The sequence below is a fragment of the Pristiophorus japonicus genome, chromosome 1, assembly GCF_044704955.1.
Source record: "Pristiophorus japonicus isolate sPriJap1 chromosome 1, sPriJap1.hap1, whole genome shotgun sequence".
NCBI lineage: Eukaryota > Metazoa > Chordata > Chondrichthyes > Pristiophoridae > Pristiophorus > Pristiophorus japonicus.
In genome coordinates this window covers 532,767,420-532,784,842 of record NC_091977.1, presented here as the reverse complement: position 1 = coordinate 532,784,842, position 17,423 = coordinate 532,767,420, and the positions used below count along the sequence as shown (strand labels likewise).

Sequence of the window (17,423 nt, the reverse complement as noted above, 5' to 3'; positions counted from 1 at the left end):
AAGGTGGCCAAGATTAGTGGGAAACTAGAAGATTGGGAAAATTTTAAACAACAGCAAAGAATGACTAAGAAAGCAATAAAGAAAGGAAAGATAGATTACGAAAGTAAACTTGCACGAAACATAAAAACAGATAGTAAAAGCTTTTACCGATATATAAAACGGAAAAGAGTGACTAAAGTAAATGTTGGTCCATTAGAAGATGAGAAGGGGGATTTGTGGAAATGGCTGAGTCCTTAAACAATTATTTTGCTTCGGTCTTCACAGTGGAAGACACAAAAACCATGCCAAAAATTGCTGGTCACAGGAATGTGGGAAGGGAGGACCTTGAGATAATCACTATCACTAGGGGGGTAGTGATGGACAGGCTAATGGATCTCAAGGTAGACAAGTCTCCTGGTCCTGATGAAATGCATCCCAGGGTATTAAAAGAGATGGCGGAAGTTATAGCAGATGCATTCGTTATAATCTTCCAAAATTCTCTGGACTCTGGGGAGCTACCAGCGGATTGGAAAGCAGCTAATGTAAAGCCTCTGTTTAAAAAAGGGGGCAGACAAAACTCAGGTAACTATAGGCCGGTTAGTTTAACATCTGTAGTGGGGAAAATGCTTGAAGCTATCATTAAGGAAGCAATAGCGGGGCATCTAGATAGGAATAGTGCAATCAAGCAGACGCAACATGGATTCATGAAGGGGAAATCATGTTTAACTAATTTACTAGAATTCTTTGAGGATATAACGAGCATGGTGGATAAAGGTGTACCGATGGATGTGGTGTATTTAAATTTCCAAAAGGCATTCGATAAGGTGCCACACAAAAGGTTACTGCAGAAGATAAAGGTACGCGGAGTCAGAGGAAATGTATTAGCATGGATGGAGAATTGGCTGGCTAACAGAAAGCAGAGAGTCGGGATAAATGGGTCCTTTTCGGGTTGGAAATCGGTGGTTAGTGGTGTGCCACAGGGATCGGTGCTGGGACCACAACTGTTTACAATATACATAGATGACCTGGAAGAGGGGACAGAGTGTAGTGTAACAAAATTTGCAGATGACACAAAGATTAGTGGGAAAGCGGGTTGTGTAGAGGACACAGAGAGGCTGCAAAGAGATTTAGATAGGTTAAGCGAATGGGCTAAGGTTTGGCAGATGGAATACAATGTCAGAAAATGTGAGGTCATCCACCTTGGGAAAAAAAAACAGTAAAAGGGAATATTATTTGAATGGGGAGAAATTACAACATGCTGGGTGCAGAGGGACCTGGGGGTCCTTGTGCATGAAACTCTTTTGAGTTTACCTGCGAAAACATAAAACATGTATCCGTGCCACCCGACCTGGATGACACACACAAGACATTTACAAGGCCCCCTTTTTTTTTTTTTTTGTGGTTTTTTTTTTGGGCACTAAAATCAAATTTTTCCTTTTTTCCAGTGCCCCCTATAAAAGGAGAGGGGGACACTAAAAGCACCGGCAATTAAAACAAATTAAACTTAAAAAACGTAAAATCAAATTAAAATTTGGTTGCCGGGCGTGATGATGCACTCCAGTCCCTCCGGTGCCCACCTCTCGCGGAAGGCCGCGAGCGTACCGGTGGACACCGCGTGCTCCATCTCCAAGGACACCCTGGACCGGATGTAAGAGCGGAAGAGAGGCAGGCAGTCAGGTTGAACGACCCCCTCGACCGCCCGCTGCCTGGACCGGCTGATGGCACCCTTGGCCGTGCCCAGGAGCAGTCCTACGAGGAGGCCTTCGGACCTACCCGCTCCCCTCCGCACAGGGTCCTTGTGCATGAATCCCAAAAAGTTAGTTTGCAGGTGCAGCAGGTAATCAGGAAGGCGAATGGAATGTTGGCCTTCATTGCGAGAGGGATGGAATACAAAAGCAGGGAGGTCCTGCTGCAATTGTACAGGGTATTGGTGAGGCCGCACCTGGAGTACTGCATGCAGTTTTGGTCACTTTACTTAAGGAAGGATATACTAGCTTTGGAGCGGGTACAGAGATGATTCATTAGGCTGATTCCGGAGATGAGGGAGCTACCTTATGATGATAGATTGAGTAGACTGGGTCTTTACTCGTTGGAGTTCAGAAGGATGAGGGGTGATCTTATAGAAACAATGAAAGGGGTAAACAAGATAGAGGCGGAGAGGTTGTTTCCACTGGTCGGGGAGACTAGAACTAGGGGGCACAGCCTCAAAATACGGGGGAGCCAATTTAAAACCGAGTTGAGAAGGAATTTCTTCTCCCAGAGTGTTGTGAATCTGTGGAATTCTGTGCCCAAGGAAGCAGTTGAGGCTAGCTCATTGAATGTATTCAAATCACAGATAGATAGATTTTTAACCAATAAGGGAATTAAGGGTTACGGGGAGCGGGCGGGTAAGTGGAACTGAGTCCACGGCCAGATCAGCCATGATCTTGTTGAATGGCGGAGCAGGCTCGAGGGGCTAGATGGCCTACTCCTGTTCCTAATTCTTATGTTCAAAGTGGCTGCTGCGTTTCCTACATTACAATCGTGACTACCCTTCAAAATGTACCTCATTGGCTGTAAAGTGTCCTGAGGTCGTAAAAGGCACAGTTTCAATAAAGGCAGGTCTTTTTTTAAAGTGAAGGCCCATTGAGTCATCATCATTATAGGCGGTCCCTCGAAACGAGGATGACTTGCTTCCACGCCAAAAAAGGATGAGTTCACAGGTGTTTCAATGAAGGACCCGAACTACATCCTGAAGGGTGGCCTTTTATTAACATGAGGTGGCCATTGCACACCAGCCACCACACGGGCTTGACAGAGCTAGGTCTTGGTCCAGTGGGAAGGATTACCAAGATAACTGGAGACCTGCTCTGCTGCACGGACTTAGTGTGTACACATCTGTGGTTGGGAAAATGTTGGAGTCCATTATTAAAGAAGCAGTAGCAGGACATTTGGAAAAGCAAAATTCAGTCAGGCAGAATCAGCATGAATTTATGAAGGGGAAGTCATGTTTGACAAATTTGCTGGAGTTCTTTGAGGATGTAACAAACAGGGTGGATGAAGGGGAACCAGTGGATGTGGTGTATTTGAACTTCCAGAAAGCATTTGACAAGGTTCCACATAAAAAGTTACTGCACAAAATAAAAGTTCACGAGGTTGGGGGTAATATATTAGCATGGATAGAGGATTGGCTAATTAACAGAAAACAGAGCGTCGGGATAAATTGGCAACCAGTAACTAGTGGGGTGCCACAGGGATCAGTGCTGGGACCCCAACTATTTACAATCTATATAAATGACTTGGAAGAAGGGACTGAGATGAAATGTAGCCAAGTTTGCTGACGATACAAAGATGGGAGGAAAAGCATTATGTGAGGAGGACACAAAAAAATCTGCAAAAGGACATAGACAGGCTAAGTGAATGGGCAAAAATTTGGCAAATGGAGTATAATGTTGGAAAGTGTGAGGTCATGCACTTTGGCAGAAAAAAATCAAAGAGCAAGTTATTCGTTAAATGGAGAAAGATTGCAAAGTGCCGCAGTACAGCGGGACCTGGGGGTACTTGTGCATGAAACGCAAAAGGATGATATGCAGGTACAGCAAGTGATCAGGAAGGCCAATGGTATCTTGGCCTTTATTGCAAAGGGGATGGAGCATAAAAGCAGGGAAGTCTTGCTACAACAGCTATACAAGGTATTGGTGAAGCCACATCTGGAATATTGCGTGCAGTTTTGGTTTCCATATTTACGAAAGGATATCCTTGCTTTGGAGGCAGTTCAGGGAAGGTTCACAAGGTTGATTCCAGGGATGAGGGGGTTGACGTATGAGGAAAGATTGAGTATGTTGGGCCTCTACTCATTGGAATTCAGAAGAATGAGAGGTGATCTTATCAAAACGTATAACATTATGAGGGGGCTTGACAAGGTGGATGCAGAGAGGATGTTTCCACTGATAAGGGAGATTAGAACTAGAGGGCATAATCTTAGGATAAGGCGCCGCCCATTTAAAGTAGAGATGAGGAGAAATTTCTTCTCTCAGAAGGTTGTTAATCTGTGGAATTCGCTGTCTCAGAGAGCTGTGGAAGCTGGGACATTGAATAAATTTAAGACAGAAATAGTCAGTTTCTTAAACGATAAGGGGATAAGGGGTTATGGAGAGCGGGCGGGGAAGTGGAGCTGAGTCCATGATCAGATCAGCCATGATCTTATTAAATGGTGGAGCAGGCTCAAGGGGCTGTATGGCCTACTCCTGCTCCTATTTCTTATGCTCTTATGTATATCGCAGTGTGGGCTGGCCTGTGCTGCCCCTGGGCCCCGAACTCACGCCTTCCCTGGGCCCTGATCACGTCCCGCTGAAGTCTCTCGCCACATACTTAACAGAGTAAATGAACAGGCCGGAGTGACTCATTAAGTAACTCAGTAACAGCTCAACCCCCGGTTCAGGAGCCTGTGCAACTAATGCTGTCGTCGCTCTGGCATGCAGGTGTGACAGCACGTTATGTACAATACAAGAGTTACAAGGTCAGGGAAAGTTCCGCATTGCTCTCCAGCTACAAGGTCAACGATCAGCAGTTCAGTTTGACAGGCTATACTACACTGTAGAACAGAAATCAGAACAGCAGGCAAAACACTGAGTTTTCACAATCGAGAATATAAAGTCAATCTGACCATTATATTGGCCTTCGAGGGAGTGCAGCGACAGTTTACCAGAATGATACCCAGACTTCAAGGGTTACGTTACGAGGATAGGTTACACAAATTAGGGTTGTATTCCCTAGAATTTAGAAGGTTTGAAATTTTCAAGATATTAAGGGGAACAGATAGAGTCGACAGAGAGAAACTATTTCTGCTGGTTGGGGATTCTAGGACTAGGGGCAGAGTCTAAAAATTAGAAGCAGACCTTTCAGGACTGAAATTAGGGAACATTTGTACTCACAAAGGGTGGTTGAAGTTTGGAACTCTCTTCCGCAAACGGCAATTGATGCAAGATCAATTGTTAATTTTAAATTGTTGATTGAAAGCTTTCTGTTAACCAAAGGCATTAAGGGATATGGTCCAACGGTGGGTATATGGAGTTGGGTCGCAGATCAGCCATGATCTGAATGAATGGCGGAGCAGGCTCGAGGGGCTGAATGGCCTTCTCCTGTTCCTATTACAATGTTGCAACAACTTGCATTTATATAGCACCTTTAACGTAATATAAACGTCCCAAGGTGCTTCACAGGAGCTTTATCAAACAAAATTTGACACCGAGCCAGATAAGAACAGATGACAGGTCGGTTTTAAGGAGCTTCTTAAAGGAGGTAGAGAGGTAGGAAGGTTTAGGGAGGGAATTCCAGAGCTTACACCCATGAACCAAAGGTACAGAACTTCAACATAAACCCAATCAGTGTCTGCCCACGGTACCTGTAAACGCCAAGCCTGAGTGGGGCTTTGGGAGAATATACTAAAGTCCGTTTTGTCGCCATGCTCGACTTATCCCCGCTTTCAGTTTCCTGGGTCCGATTAATATCAATAGCAACAAAGTGACCTTTGGAGCATGCTATTGGAATAACATGGATAACGGCCGTTAATACCCTTTCGCAACACTGTTCTTTGTGATGCTAGAGCAAGCGCTCTACTGGGAACTCCATCACAGCAAATGTGCCAAAGGTGGGCAGAGGAACCGTTACAAGGACACCCTCAAAGCCTCCCTGATAAAATGCAATATCCCCACCGACACCTGGGAGTCCCTGGCCAAAGACCGCCCTAAGTGGAGGAAGAGCATCCGGGAGGGCGCTGAGCACCTCGAGTCTCGTCGCCGAGAGCATGCAGAAAACAAGCGCAGGCAGCGGAAGGAGCGTGCGGCAAACCAGTCCCACCTACCCTTTCCTTCAACGACTGTCTGTCCCACCTGTGACAGAGACTGTAATTCCCATATTGGACTGTTCAGTCACCGAAGGACTAACTTTTAGGGCCCAAGTTTCCACAGGATAAAAAACGGGCGCCCCTCTGAGCTGGGCGCCCCGCCTTCGCGCCTAAAACGGCGCCAGAAAAAAAACGTGCTATTCTCGAGCGCTCTGCAGCTCCTTGTCTGTTTGGCGTGGCGCCCAGGGGGGCGGAGCCTACACTCGCGCCAATTTTGTAAGTGGAAGGGGGCGGGTACTATTTAAATTAGTCTTTTTCCTGCTGGCAACGCTGCGCGTGCGCGTTGGAGCATGCTCAGTGTGAAAAAAAACATTGGCACTCGGCCATTTTTGTAGTTCTTTGTAGCTGTTTAATTTTTGAACATTTTTTAATAAAACCACATTGCTATCAGCACATCAGCACTGAGGCTTCCCTTCTCACTGTCTCCTTCCCCTCCCTCCCCTCCGCGGCAACAAGCCGCTGTCTCCTTCCCCTCCCTCCCCTCCACGGCAACAAGCCGCTGTCTCCTTCCCCTCCCTCCCCTGCGCGGTAACAAACGGCGGTTTCCTTCGAACGATGGCTGAAGCACTTTCACACAGGTAGGAAGATGGTTTATTTAATCTTTTCTTTGCTTATAAATGTTTATTCAGGTTGGATTTATTTGTATAATATTTGTAGAAGTATAAATAAGGATTGATTGTAGAATTTAATGAGTTCCCCTCCCCCCCACCTCGTTCTGGACGCCTAATTTGTAACCTGCGCCTGATTTTTTAATGTGTAGAACAGGTTTTTTCAGTTCTACAAAGATCTTCACTTGCTCCATTCTGCTTTAGTTTGGAGTACATTTTCACTGTGGAAACTTTGAAATCAGGTGTCAGTGGCCGGACACGCCCCCTTTTGAAGAAAAAATTCTGTTCTAAAGTAGAACTGTTCTACCTGACTAGAACTGCAGAAAAAAAAATGTGGAGAATTGCGATTTCTAAGATAGTCCGTTCTCCACCAGTTGCTCCTAAAAATCAGGCGCAAATCATGTGGAAACTTGGGCCCATAGAGTGGAAGCATGTCTTCCTCGATTCCGAGGGACTGACTATGAAGATGATGACTTTGCGATGATATCATAGAAACATAGAAAATAGGTGCAGGAGTAGGCCATTCGGCCTTTCGAGCCTGCACCACCATTCAATATGATCATAGCTGATCATTCCCTCAGTATCCCTGTCCTGCTTTCTCTCCATACCCCTTGATCCCTTTAGCCATAAGGGCCATATCTAACTCCCTTTTGAATACATCCAACAAACTGGCCTCAACAACTTTCTGTGGTAGAGAATTCCACAGGTTAACAACTCTCTGAGTGAAGAAGTTTCTCCTCATCTCAGTCCTAAATGGCTTACTCCTTATCCTTAGACTGTGACCCCTGGTTCTGGACTTTCCCAACATCAGGAACATTCTTCCTGCATCTAACCTGTCTAATCCTGTCAGAAACATTTTATATGTTTCTATGAGATTCCCTCTCAATCTTATAAATTTCAGTGAATATAAGCCTAGTTGAGCCAGTCTTTCTTCATATGTCAGTCCTGCCATCCTGGGAATCAGTCGGGTGAACCTTTGCTGTGCTCCCTCAATAGCAAGAATGTCCTTCCTCAGATTAGGAGACCAAAACTGAACACAATATTCAAGGTGTGGCCTCACTAAGGCCCTGTACAACTGCAGTAAGGCCTCCTTGCTCCTAAACTCAAATCCTATCGCTATGAAGGCCAACATGCCATTTGCCTTCTTCACCACCTGCTGTACCAGCATGCCAACTTTCAATGACTGATGTACCATGACACCCAGGTCTCTTTGCACCGCCCCTTTTCCTAATCGGTCACCATTCAGATAATATTCTGCCTTCCTGTTTTTGCCACCAAAGTGGATAACCTCACATTTATCTACATTATACTGCATCTGTCATGCATTTGCCCGGAATTATACGACTCTTCCATTAACGTCAAGATTATTTAGCAGAAAATAAAAGTGATTTACCTTTTGTTGCTAAACTGCTCCAGTTTTTTCTATTCCTCTTCTCTCTTAATCCCATATTTCTTTCTCTTTATTTTGCTTTCTGCACGTGATTTTACATTGAATTAAATATTCTAACCTGGTTTAGATTGCGTCTCAGTCAACATTCTCTCTAAGCCGCATACCTCTCCGCCAATCCCGCGCTCCACCCCAAAATAAAATTAGGGGGAAAATTGGTCTCGGTGAGGATTCTTCAATCTGATTGATTGAGATGCAGTTGCTTTCCTAGTTCACACAGGTCCCAGATCATCATCATCATAGGCAGTCCCTCCAAATCGAGGAAGACTTGCTTCCACTCTAAAAGTGAGCTCTCAGGTGACTGAACAGTCCAATTCGGGAATTACAGTCTCTGTCACAGGTGGGACAGACAGTGGTTGAAGGAAAGGGTGGGTGGGGAGTCTGGTTTGCCGCACGCTCCTTCCGCTGCCTGCGCTTGCTTTCTGCATGCTCTCGGCGACGAGACTCGAGGTGCTCAGCGCCCTCCCGGATACTCTTCCTCCACTTAGGGCGGTCTTTAGCCAGGGACTCCCAGGTGTCGGTGGGGATGTTGCACTTGACCTGTAGAGGGCGCTGATTCAGCTCCCTAATTACCACAAATCACAGCGTAAAATCCCACAGAAATCGTGTGAGCAAGTGCAAGGGCAACGAACGGTGAACTCAGCTCGTTCACCAGTGACCGCAAAATCCGGGGCATAGAGTCTCCATCTGTCTAATATGGAGTGCACTCTAACCCCATAGGACACACCACATTGTGTTTCAGACGTGGCATTAGCACTCCTCACCTCTGAGTCAGAAGGCTGTAGGTTCAAGTCCCACTTCAGAGACTTGAGCACAAAAAAAATCTAGGCTGACACTGAGGGAGTGCAGCACTGAGGCCCCATCTGCTCTCTCAGGTGGACTTAAAAGATCCCATGGCATTATTTTGAAGAAGAGCCGGGGACCTGGTGTCCTGACCAATATTTATCACCCAATCAACATAACAAAAAACAGATTATCACGTTGCAGTTTGTAGGAGCTTGCTGCGTACAAATTGGCTGCCGTGATTCTGACATTACAAGAGTGACAGGTTGAGAAAGGCGCTATATAAATGCAAGTCATTATTTTACCCTTGAGAAGTCATGCATTGACTGCGAAGCGCTTTAGGTCGTTCAAATGACATGGACGGCACTATAGAAATGCAACTGCCTTCATTCCTGACACATTTTTATTTTTGAAAGTTTCCATGATCTGTTTGTGTCGGGGGTGGTGGTGGGGGAAAAGAGGTGATACAGTTGTGGTCTGCTGCTCCAGACACCCACAATGTGTCAGTCTCTGCCTGAGTGTATCTGTCTGTCTCTGCCTGAGTGTCTGTCTGTCTGTCTCTGCCTGAGTGTCTATCTGTCTGTCTCTGCCTGAGTGTCTGTCTGTCTGTCTCTGCCTGAGTGTCTATCTGTCTGTCTCTGCCTGAGTGTCTATCTGTCTGTCTCTGCCTGAGTGTCTGTCTGTCTGTCTCTGCCTGAGTGTCTATCTGTCTGTCTCTGCCTGAGTGTCTGTCTGTCTGTCTCTGCCTGAGTGTATCTGTCTGTCTCTGCCTGAGTGTCTATCTGTCTGTCTCTGCCTGAGTGTCTATCTGTCTGTCTCTGCCTGAGTGTCTGTCTGTCTGTCTCTGCCTGAGTGTCTGTCTGTCTGTCTCTGCCTGAGTGTCTGTCTGTCTGTCTCTGCCTGAGTGTCTGTCTGTCTGTCTCTGCCTGAGTGTCTATCTGTCTGTCTCTGCCTGAGTGTCTATCTGTCTGTCTCTGCCTGAGTGTCTGTCTGTCTGTCTCTGCCTGAGTGTCTGTCTGTCTGTCTCTGCCTGAGTGTCTGTCTGTCTGTCTCTGCCTGAGAGTGTATCTGTCTGTCTCTGCCTGAGTGTCTATCTGTCTGTCTCTGCCTGAGTGTCTGTCTGTCTGTCTCTGCCTGAGTGTCTGTCTGTCTGTCTCTGCCTGAGTGTCTGTCTGTCTGTCTCTGCCTGAGTGTCTATCTGTCTGTCTCTGCCTGAGTGTCTGTCTGTCTGTCTCTGCCTGAGTGTCTGTCTGTCTGTCTCTGCCTGAGTGTCTGTCTGTCTGTCTCTGCCTGAGTGTCTGTCTGTCTGTCTCTGCCTGAGTGTCTGTCTGTCTGTCTCTGCCTGAGTGTCTATCTGTCTGTCTCTGCCTGAGTGTCTGTCTGTCTGTCTCTGCCTGAGTGTCTGTCTGTCTGTCTTTCTCTGTCTATGAGTGTCTCTGTAGTGGCACATGCGACGGAGCCTGGTCTCCAGTCGTCTTGATAACCCTTGCCACTGGACCAAGACCTAGCTCTGTCAAGCCCGTGTGGTGGCTGGTGTGCATCAGCCACCCCACATTAAAAGAATTCACGTACAGGCATCTTTAAAATGAGTTCATCAGTCACCCGAGTACTCATTTTTAATGTGGAAGCAAGTCATCCTCGACCCGGAGGGACTGCCTGTGATTGATTGCTGCTCCAGAGGACTTTGCACCGTTGGGCATAGCTACCTATTTTAAATGAAAGAACTTGCATTTTAAATAAACACCTTTCAGGATGTCCCAAAGTGCTTTATAGACAACTAAGTACTTTTGAAATGCAGTCACTCCTGCATGGATCAGAGGTATGTACAGAAGACACATCAAGTCGCTGAGGTTATATCACCAACGATGTCTGCGCAAGATCCTGCAAATCCCCTGGGAGGACAGACACACCAACATCAGCGCCCTCGCCCAGCATCGAAGCACTGACCACACTCGATCAGCTTCGCTGGGCAGGCCGCATAGTCCGCATGCCAGACAAGAGACTCCCAAAGCAATTGATCTAAGCGGAGCTCCTTCATGGCAAACGAGCCAAAGGTGGGCAGTGGAAACGTTTCAAAGCCTCCCTGATAAAGTGCAACATCCCCACCGACACCTGGGAGTCCCTGGCCAAAGACCGCTCTAAGTGGAGGAAGTGCATCCAGGAGGGCACTGAGCACCTCGAGTCTCGTCGCCGAGAGCATGCAGAAAGCAAGCGCAGGCAGCGGAAGGAGCGTGCGGCAAACCAGACTCCCCACCCTCCCTTTCCCTCAACCACTGTCTGTCCCACCTGTGACAGGGACCGCGGTTCTCGTATTGGACTGTTCAGCCACCTAAGGACTCACTTTTAGAGTGAAAGCAAGTCTTCCTCGATTCTGAGGGACTGGCTATGATGATGACTGCTGCAATGCGAGAGTTTTAATTTAAAGTGCACCTGATTTGCAAAAAAAAGAGTTGCCTATGTTTAAAAGAGTTTGCAATTTTCTATCACTGTCAGAAACGATGCAATCTCGCTGCCACATCATTTACCTATAGGGACCGATTGCTCCCGGTGCCTTGCTGGTGCTGATGATCCTCCTCACCAGCGCCGCCATTGTGTCCAGGGCAAGGTTCACAAGCTGCCTCCCCCCACCTGACCCACCGAGCCTTCAGTCCCAGAGACAGCGAGTAGTGCGCATGCGGCACCGAGTGGGACGCGCTGCACCTCGGGATTCGTAGTTCCGCCCGCCGACCAATCGGACAACAACTCCCATCATGCCGCCGTAGCGCCGCCCTCCTCCTCGGGCCTGTTTGATTGGCAGCAAGCGGCTCGCGATACCCCTCCCCCCACGTGATTGACGGTTGACCGCTGCTGTGAGCTCGCTCACTCACTCACCGTGCGGCCGTTTGACTGTAGCCGTCCCAGTCAGCTGGCTGGGAAAACTGTCGGTGAGTTTGTTTTACAAATCACAATGTGACCGGGATCCGGCACAGAGTTTCGGATATGTTTCTCATTTTTTTTTTAAAAGAAAAAGAATACAAGAAAATATGGAATGTTGCGGCGTCAGTGTGACGGTTGACAACGAGTGCATTGCGGATGCCTGCGAAGCCTTCGCGCACGCGCACTTTTACCGCGTCGATCTCGCGCACGCGCACGGTCGCGGTGCTGCGATTGCGCGCACGCGCACTTTCGCCGCATCCCGTTCGCGCACGCGCAATGCCGCCGTGCGTCGAGTTGGCGCACGCGCAGTTTGTAAAACGACTCCTTCACTGTTCGGCTGCCGGCCGGCCGGCCGGTCCTTGCCCGCAGTGTGTGTTGATCACACTTACTTCCAATGTGTGAATTTTGCCGTTTGATGCCCCTGGACAGTAAATGTTATCTTACTTATTGTGTGAATAATATTACATAGGATCTACGGCACAGAAACAGGCCATTCGCCCCAATCAGTCCATAATGCTCCACTTGAGCCTCTGCTGTCTTTCCTCATCTAAATCTATCAGCATAACCCTCTATTCCCTTCTCCCTCATGTGCTGATATAGCCTCCCCTTAAATGCATCTTTGGCAGAAAAAAATCAAAGAGCAAGTTGTTATTTAAATGGAGAAAGATTGCAAAGTGCCGCAGTACAGCGGGACCTGGGGGTACTTGTGCATGAAACACCAAAAGGATAGTATGCAGGTACAGCAAGTGATCAGGAAGGTCAATGGTATCTTGGCCTTTATTGCAAAGGGGATGGAGTATAAAAGCAGGGAAGTCTTGCTACAGTTATACCGGGTATTGGTGAGGCCACACCTGGAATACTGCGTGCAGTTTTGGTTTCCATATTTACGAAAGGATATACTTGCTTTGGAGGCAGTTCAGAGAAGGTTCACTAGGTTGATTCCGGGACGAGGGGGTTGACTTATGAGGAAAGGTTGAGTAGGTTGGGCCTCTACTCATTTGAATTCAGAAGAATGAGAGGTGATCTTATCGAAACGTACAAGATTATGAGGGGCTTGACAAGGTGGATGCGAGAAGATTTTTCCACTGATAACGGGAGATTAGAACTTGGGGGCATAATCTTAGAATAAGGGGCCACCCATTTAAAACGGATGAGGAGGAATTTCTTCTCTGAGGGTTGTAAATCTGTGGAATTCACTGCCTCAGAGAGCTGTGGAAGCTGGGACATTGAATAAATTTAAGACAGAAATAGACAGTTTCTTAACCGATAAGAGGTTATGGAGAATGGGCAGGGAAGTGGAGCTGAGTCCATGATCGGATCAGCCATGATCGTATTAAATGGCGGAGCAGGCTCGAGGGGCCGTATGGCCTACTCCTGCTCCTATTTCTTATGTTCTTATCTATACTATTCGCCTCAACCACTCCCTGTGATAGAGAAGTCCACATTCTCGTCACTCTCTGGGCAAGGAAGTTTCTTCTGAATTCCCTCTATTGAATAGCCTTATGTCAACTGTATTGGAGGGACAGTTAAGTGGAGTTGAAGCCAAGATCAGATCAGCCATGATCTTATTGAATGGTGGAGCAGGCTCGAGGGGCCAAATGGCCTACTCCTGAACCTATTTCTTGTGTCTTATGACAGTTGTAACTGATGGTTTCCACATCAGAAAGGCAATGCTGATCATCCTAGCTTAAAGAGCTGAGTGTTGGCGAATACTTCTTCTGTGGAAGGCTTCACCGATCCTGATGTCTGTATGTGGATGTCGTTTGGGAAGGGGGAGGCAAATCCAGGTCTGAGTGTGATTAGGTGCATAGTTGGGACTGAAATATGAGACAACTTTTAAAATCTTTTAATAAAAAGTGCCAATATTCTGTTGCTCAATTGTCTTTCGGTTAAACTGAGGCCTCATCTGCCCTCTCGGGTGGACGTAAAAGATCCCATGGCACTGTTTCGAAGAAGAGCTGGGAAATTCTCCCCGGTGTCCTGGCTAATATTTATTCCTCAACCAACATTAGTAAAACATAATCTGGTCATTATCACATTGCTATTTGTGGGAGCTTGCAGTGTGCAAATTGGCTGACAGGTTTCCTACATTACAACAGTGGCTGCATTTCAAAAGTACTTAATTGCCTGTTAAAAAAAGCACTATGGGATAACCTGAGGCTGTGAAAGACAGTATATAAATGGAAATCTTCTTTTCAATCACCCTCAATTTTTCAGGTTGTGCCAGCTTTTATTGTTTGCCTTTGCTGCCAGCCGCACAGATGTATGCACATTCTTCCTCCTTGTGGCTAGAATGGTGCCATTTTAACTTCAGAGATGCTGCTGTTTAAATATTTACCCGAGTGCATATTGGCTGCCTGAAATATTTTTCTTCGGAGCCAGCGCTGATGTTTTGTCTAGAAGCATTTACATTTTTTGAGCCTTAAACAGATGCAAAATTAAATTGATTAAGGAGGCAGGCGAGCTTAAAAAAAACAAATGAAGTGCTCTGGGATCTCTGCAGTGATGTAATGCAGTAAAGGAGATGATTGGGTTGTGAAGAGAGAAGACAGGATTTATCTGGCTCATAAAAGTAAAGGACAAATGGGTCAAAATATTTCTTCCTTAAGGGTTACGGGGAGAGGGCAGGTAAGTGGAGCTGAGTCCACGACCAGATCAGCCATAATCTTATTGAATGGCGGGGCAGGCTCGAGGGGCTAGATGGCCTACTCCTGTTCCTAATTCTTATGTTCTTATGTTCCTTGATTTCTTATGCTACCATTAATGAATGGAGTAAAGCTAAACTAGTTTCCCTCCGTATTGCAAGGAAGCATCCTTATTGCACTCGCTTTGGTTTCTTTTAGTCCATTTATATTGGAAAACAATTTCAGGACTACCAGCTGTTGAAAGCATGCCAATTCCCTTACAAGATATTTAGCAGCAACTGCGGCTAAAAAAGGTGGCAGAAACCTAGGCACTGCCATGCTGATGAGCTTAAATGATTCCATTCCCTTTTCTACAGGGAGTGAAGCAGCTTCACCTACCATAAAAGCATAAGAAATAGGAGCAGAAGTAGTCTAATGGCCCCTCGAGCCTGCTCCGCCATTCGCTAAGATCAGGACTGAACGTCTACATCAATACTTTCCTTCCCTATCCCCATATCCCTCGATTCCTTTAGTGCCCAAAAATCCCTTGATCTCAGTTTTGAATATAATTAATGACTGAGCAATCACAGCCCTCTGGAGTAGAGAATTCCAAAGATGCACAACCCTCTGAGTGAAGCAGTTTCTCCTCATCTCAGTCCTAACTGGCTGATCTCTTGTCCTGAGACAATGAGCCCGAGTTCTCGACCCTCTAGCCAGGGCAAACAACCTCTCAGCATCTACCCTGTCAAGCCCTTTAAGAATGTTATGTTTCAATGAGATCACCTCTCATTCTCCTAAACTCCAGAGAATAAAGGCCCATTTTACTCGATCTCTCCTCATTGGATAGCCCTCTCACCCCAGGAATTAATCTAGTGAACCTTCTATCTGAGGCTGAACCACACTGTTTGCAACCTTGCTGTCATATTTGACCCTGAACTGAACTTTCAACCACATATCCGCAGAATAACTAAGACCGCCTATTTCCACATCCGTAACATCGCCCATCTCCGCCCTTACCTCAGCTCATCCATTGCTGAAACTCTCATCCATGTCTTGGCACGCTCTTGGGATGGGGGGTGGGCTGTTTGGGCCTGGGATTGGGAGAGACTTCTTTACTCGGGGAGTTGTTGGCCTGTGGGGTTCCCTGTCGCGGAGAGTTGTTGATGCCAGTTCATTGGATGTATTCGGGAGGGAGTTGGATGTGGTCCTTGCGGCTGGGGGGGGTCGGTGGGGGGGAGGTGCTGGGGTGGGTGATCAGCCATGATCTTGTTGAATGGCGGTGCAGGCTCGAAGGGCCGAATGGCCTACTCCTGCACCTATTTTCTATGTTTCTATGTCTTTGTTACCTCGAGACTTGACTACTCCAACTTCTGGCTGGCTTCCCATATTCTACCCTACATAAACTAGAGGGGAAGGAACTGAGGGAAATCCTTATTAGTGGGGAAATTGATGGGATTGAAGGCAGATAAATCCCCAGGACCTGATGGACTGCATCCCAGAGTACTTAAGGAGGTGGCCTTGGAAATAGCGGATGCATTGACAATCATTTTCCAACATTCCATTGACTCTGGATCAGTTCCTATGGAGTGGAGGGTAGCCAATGTAATCCCACTTTTAAAAAAAAAAGGAGGGAGAGAGAAAACAGGGAATTATAGACCGGTCAGCCTGACATCGGTAGTGGGTAAAATGATGGAATCAATTATTAAGGATGTCATAGCAGCGCATTTGGAAAGAGGTGACATGATAGGTCCAAGTCAGCATGGATTTGTGAAAGGGAAATCATGCTTGACAAATCTTCTGGAATTTTTTGAGGATGTTTCCAGTAGAGTGGACAAGGGAGAACCAGTTGATGTGGTATATTTGGACTTTCAGAAGGCTTTCGACAAGGTCCCACACAAGAGATTAATGTGCAAAGTTAAAGCACATGGGATTGGGGGTAGTGTGCTGACATGGATTGAGAACTGGTTGTCAGACAGGAAGCAAAGAGTAGGAGTAAATGGGTACTTTTCAGAATGGCAGGCAGTGACTAGTGGGGTACCGCAAGGTTCTGTGCTGGGGCCCCAGCTGTTTACATTGTACATTAATGATTTGGACAAGGGGATCAAGTGTAGTATCTCCAAATTTGCGGATGACACTAAGTTGGGTGGCAGTGTGAGCTGTGAGGAGGATGCTATGAGGCTGCAGAGCGACTTGGATAGGTTAGGTGAGTGGGCAAATGCATGGCAGATGAAGTATAATGTGGATAAATGTGAGGTTATTCACTTTGGTGGTAAAAACAGAGAGGCAGACTATTATCTTATCTGAATGGTGACAGATTAGGAAAAGGAGAGGTGCAACGAGACCTGAGTGTCATGGTACATCAGTCATTGAAGGTTGGCATGCAGGTACAGCAGGCGGTTAAGAAAGCAAATGGCAAGTTGGCCTTCATAGCGAGGGGATTGGAGTACAGGGGCAGGGAGGTGTTGCTACAGTTGTTCAGGGCCTTGGTGAGGCCACACCTGGAGTATTGTGTACAGTTTTGGTCTCCTAACCTGAGGAAGGACATTCTTGCTATTGAGGGAGTGCAGCGAAGGTTCACCAGACTTGGATGTGCACTTGAAGTGCTGTAACCTACAGGGCTACGGACCAAGAGCTGGAAAGTGGAATTCGGCTGGATAGCTGTTTGTTGGCCAGCACGGACGCGATGGGCTGAATGGCCTCCTTCCGTGATGTAAATTTCTATGATTCTATCAAATGACATTTTTAAATATCACTGAGTGATTAAGTCCTTGCATAACTTCAATGACAACAGAATACTGCTGTGATTTTATTGTGCAAGATTGATGCCTGCTGTATGAAGCAAGGACAGAGAACCATGTTACTTTTCCATGTTGTTGCAACTTATTGCATCATTTTATTAAATATTCTTTTGTTTTTTTTAAACTCAGCATTGTGCGTAGAAGTGTATTTGCCTTAAAGATGCTGAACACCTCTCTCTTTGTTGACCTGCAATTATACTGTAAATTCCATGATTTTTAAATGTATACAAATGTTTTGAGACAGGATATTATTTTGACACTTTTTGGTAAATTCCAATGTATAAGATGCACACCTCTTTTATCTTGCATAACAAAAATGTGTTGTGCTTAATTTTTGTATAATTAACAAAAAAGTTACTCATCATCATAGGCAGTCGCTTGGAA

General features: G+C 46.4%; 2 protein-coding genes across 2 annotated transcripts in view; one reads left to right on the top strand and one right to left on the bottom strand.

Annotated features, from left to right (window-relative positions):
- The window catches only part of rida (reactive intermediate imine deaminase A homolog), a 62,670-nt gene extending 51,302 nt beyond the window's left edge, over positions 1 to 11,368 (bottom strand). The window contains exon 1 of the mRNA XM_070896630.1: positions 11,227 to 11,368. Within this exon, the coding sequence (XP_070752731.1) occupies positions 11,227 to 11,291 (65 nt within the window). The 5' untranslated portion in view covers positions 11,292 to 11,368. The remainder of the gene's footprint in view (positions 1 to 11,226) is intronic.
- Positions 11,369 to 11,542: 174 nt separating this feature from the next.
- pop1 (POP1 homolog, ribonuclease P/MRP subunit) overlaps positions 11,543 to 17,423 on the top strand; it is a 74,845-nt gene continuing 68,964 nt past the window's right edge. Inside the window, exon 1 of the mRNA XM_070896617.1 lies at positions 11,543 to 11,625. The gene's annotated coding sequence lies outside the window, so the exon portion shown is untranslated. The remainder of the gene's footprint in view (positions 11,626 to 17,423) is intronic.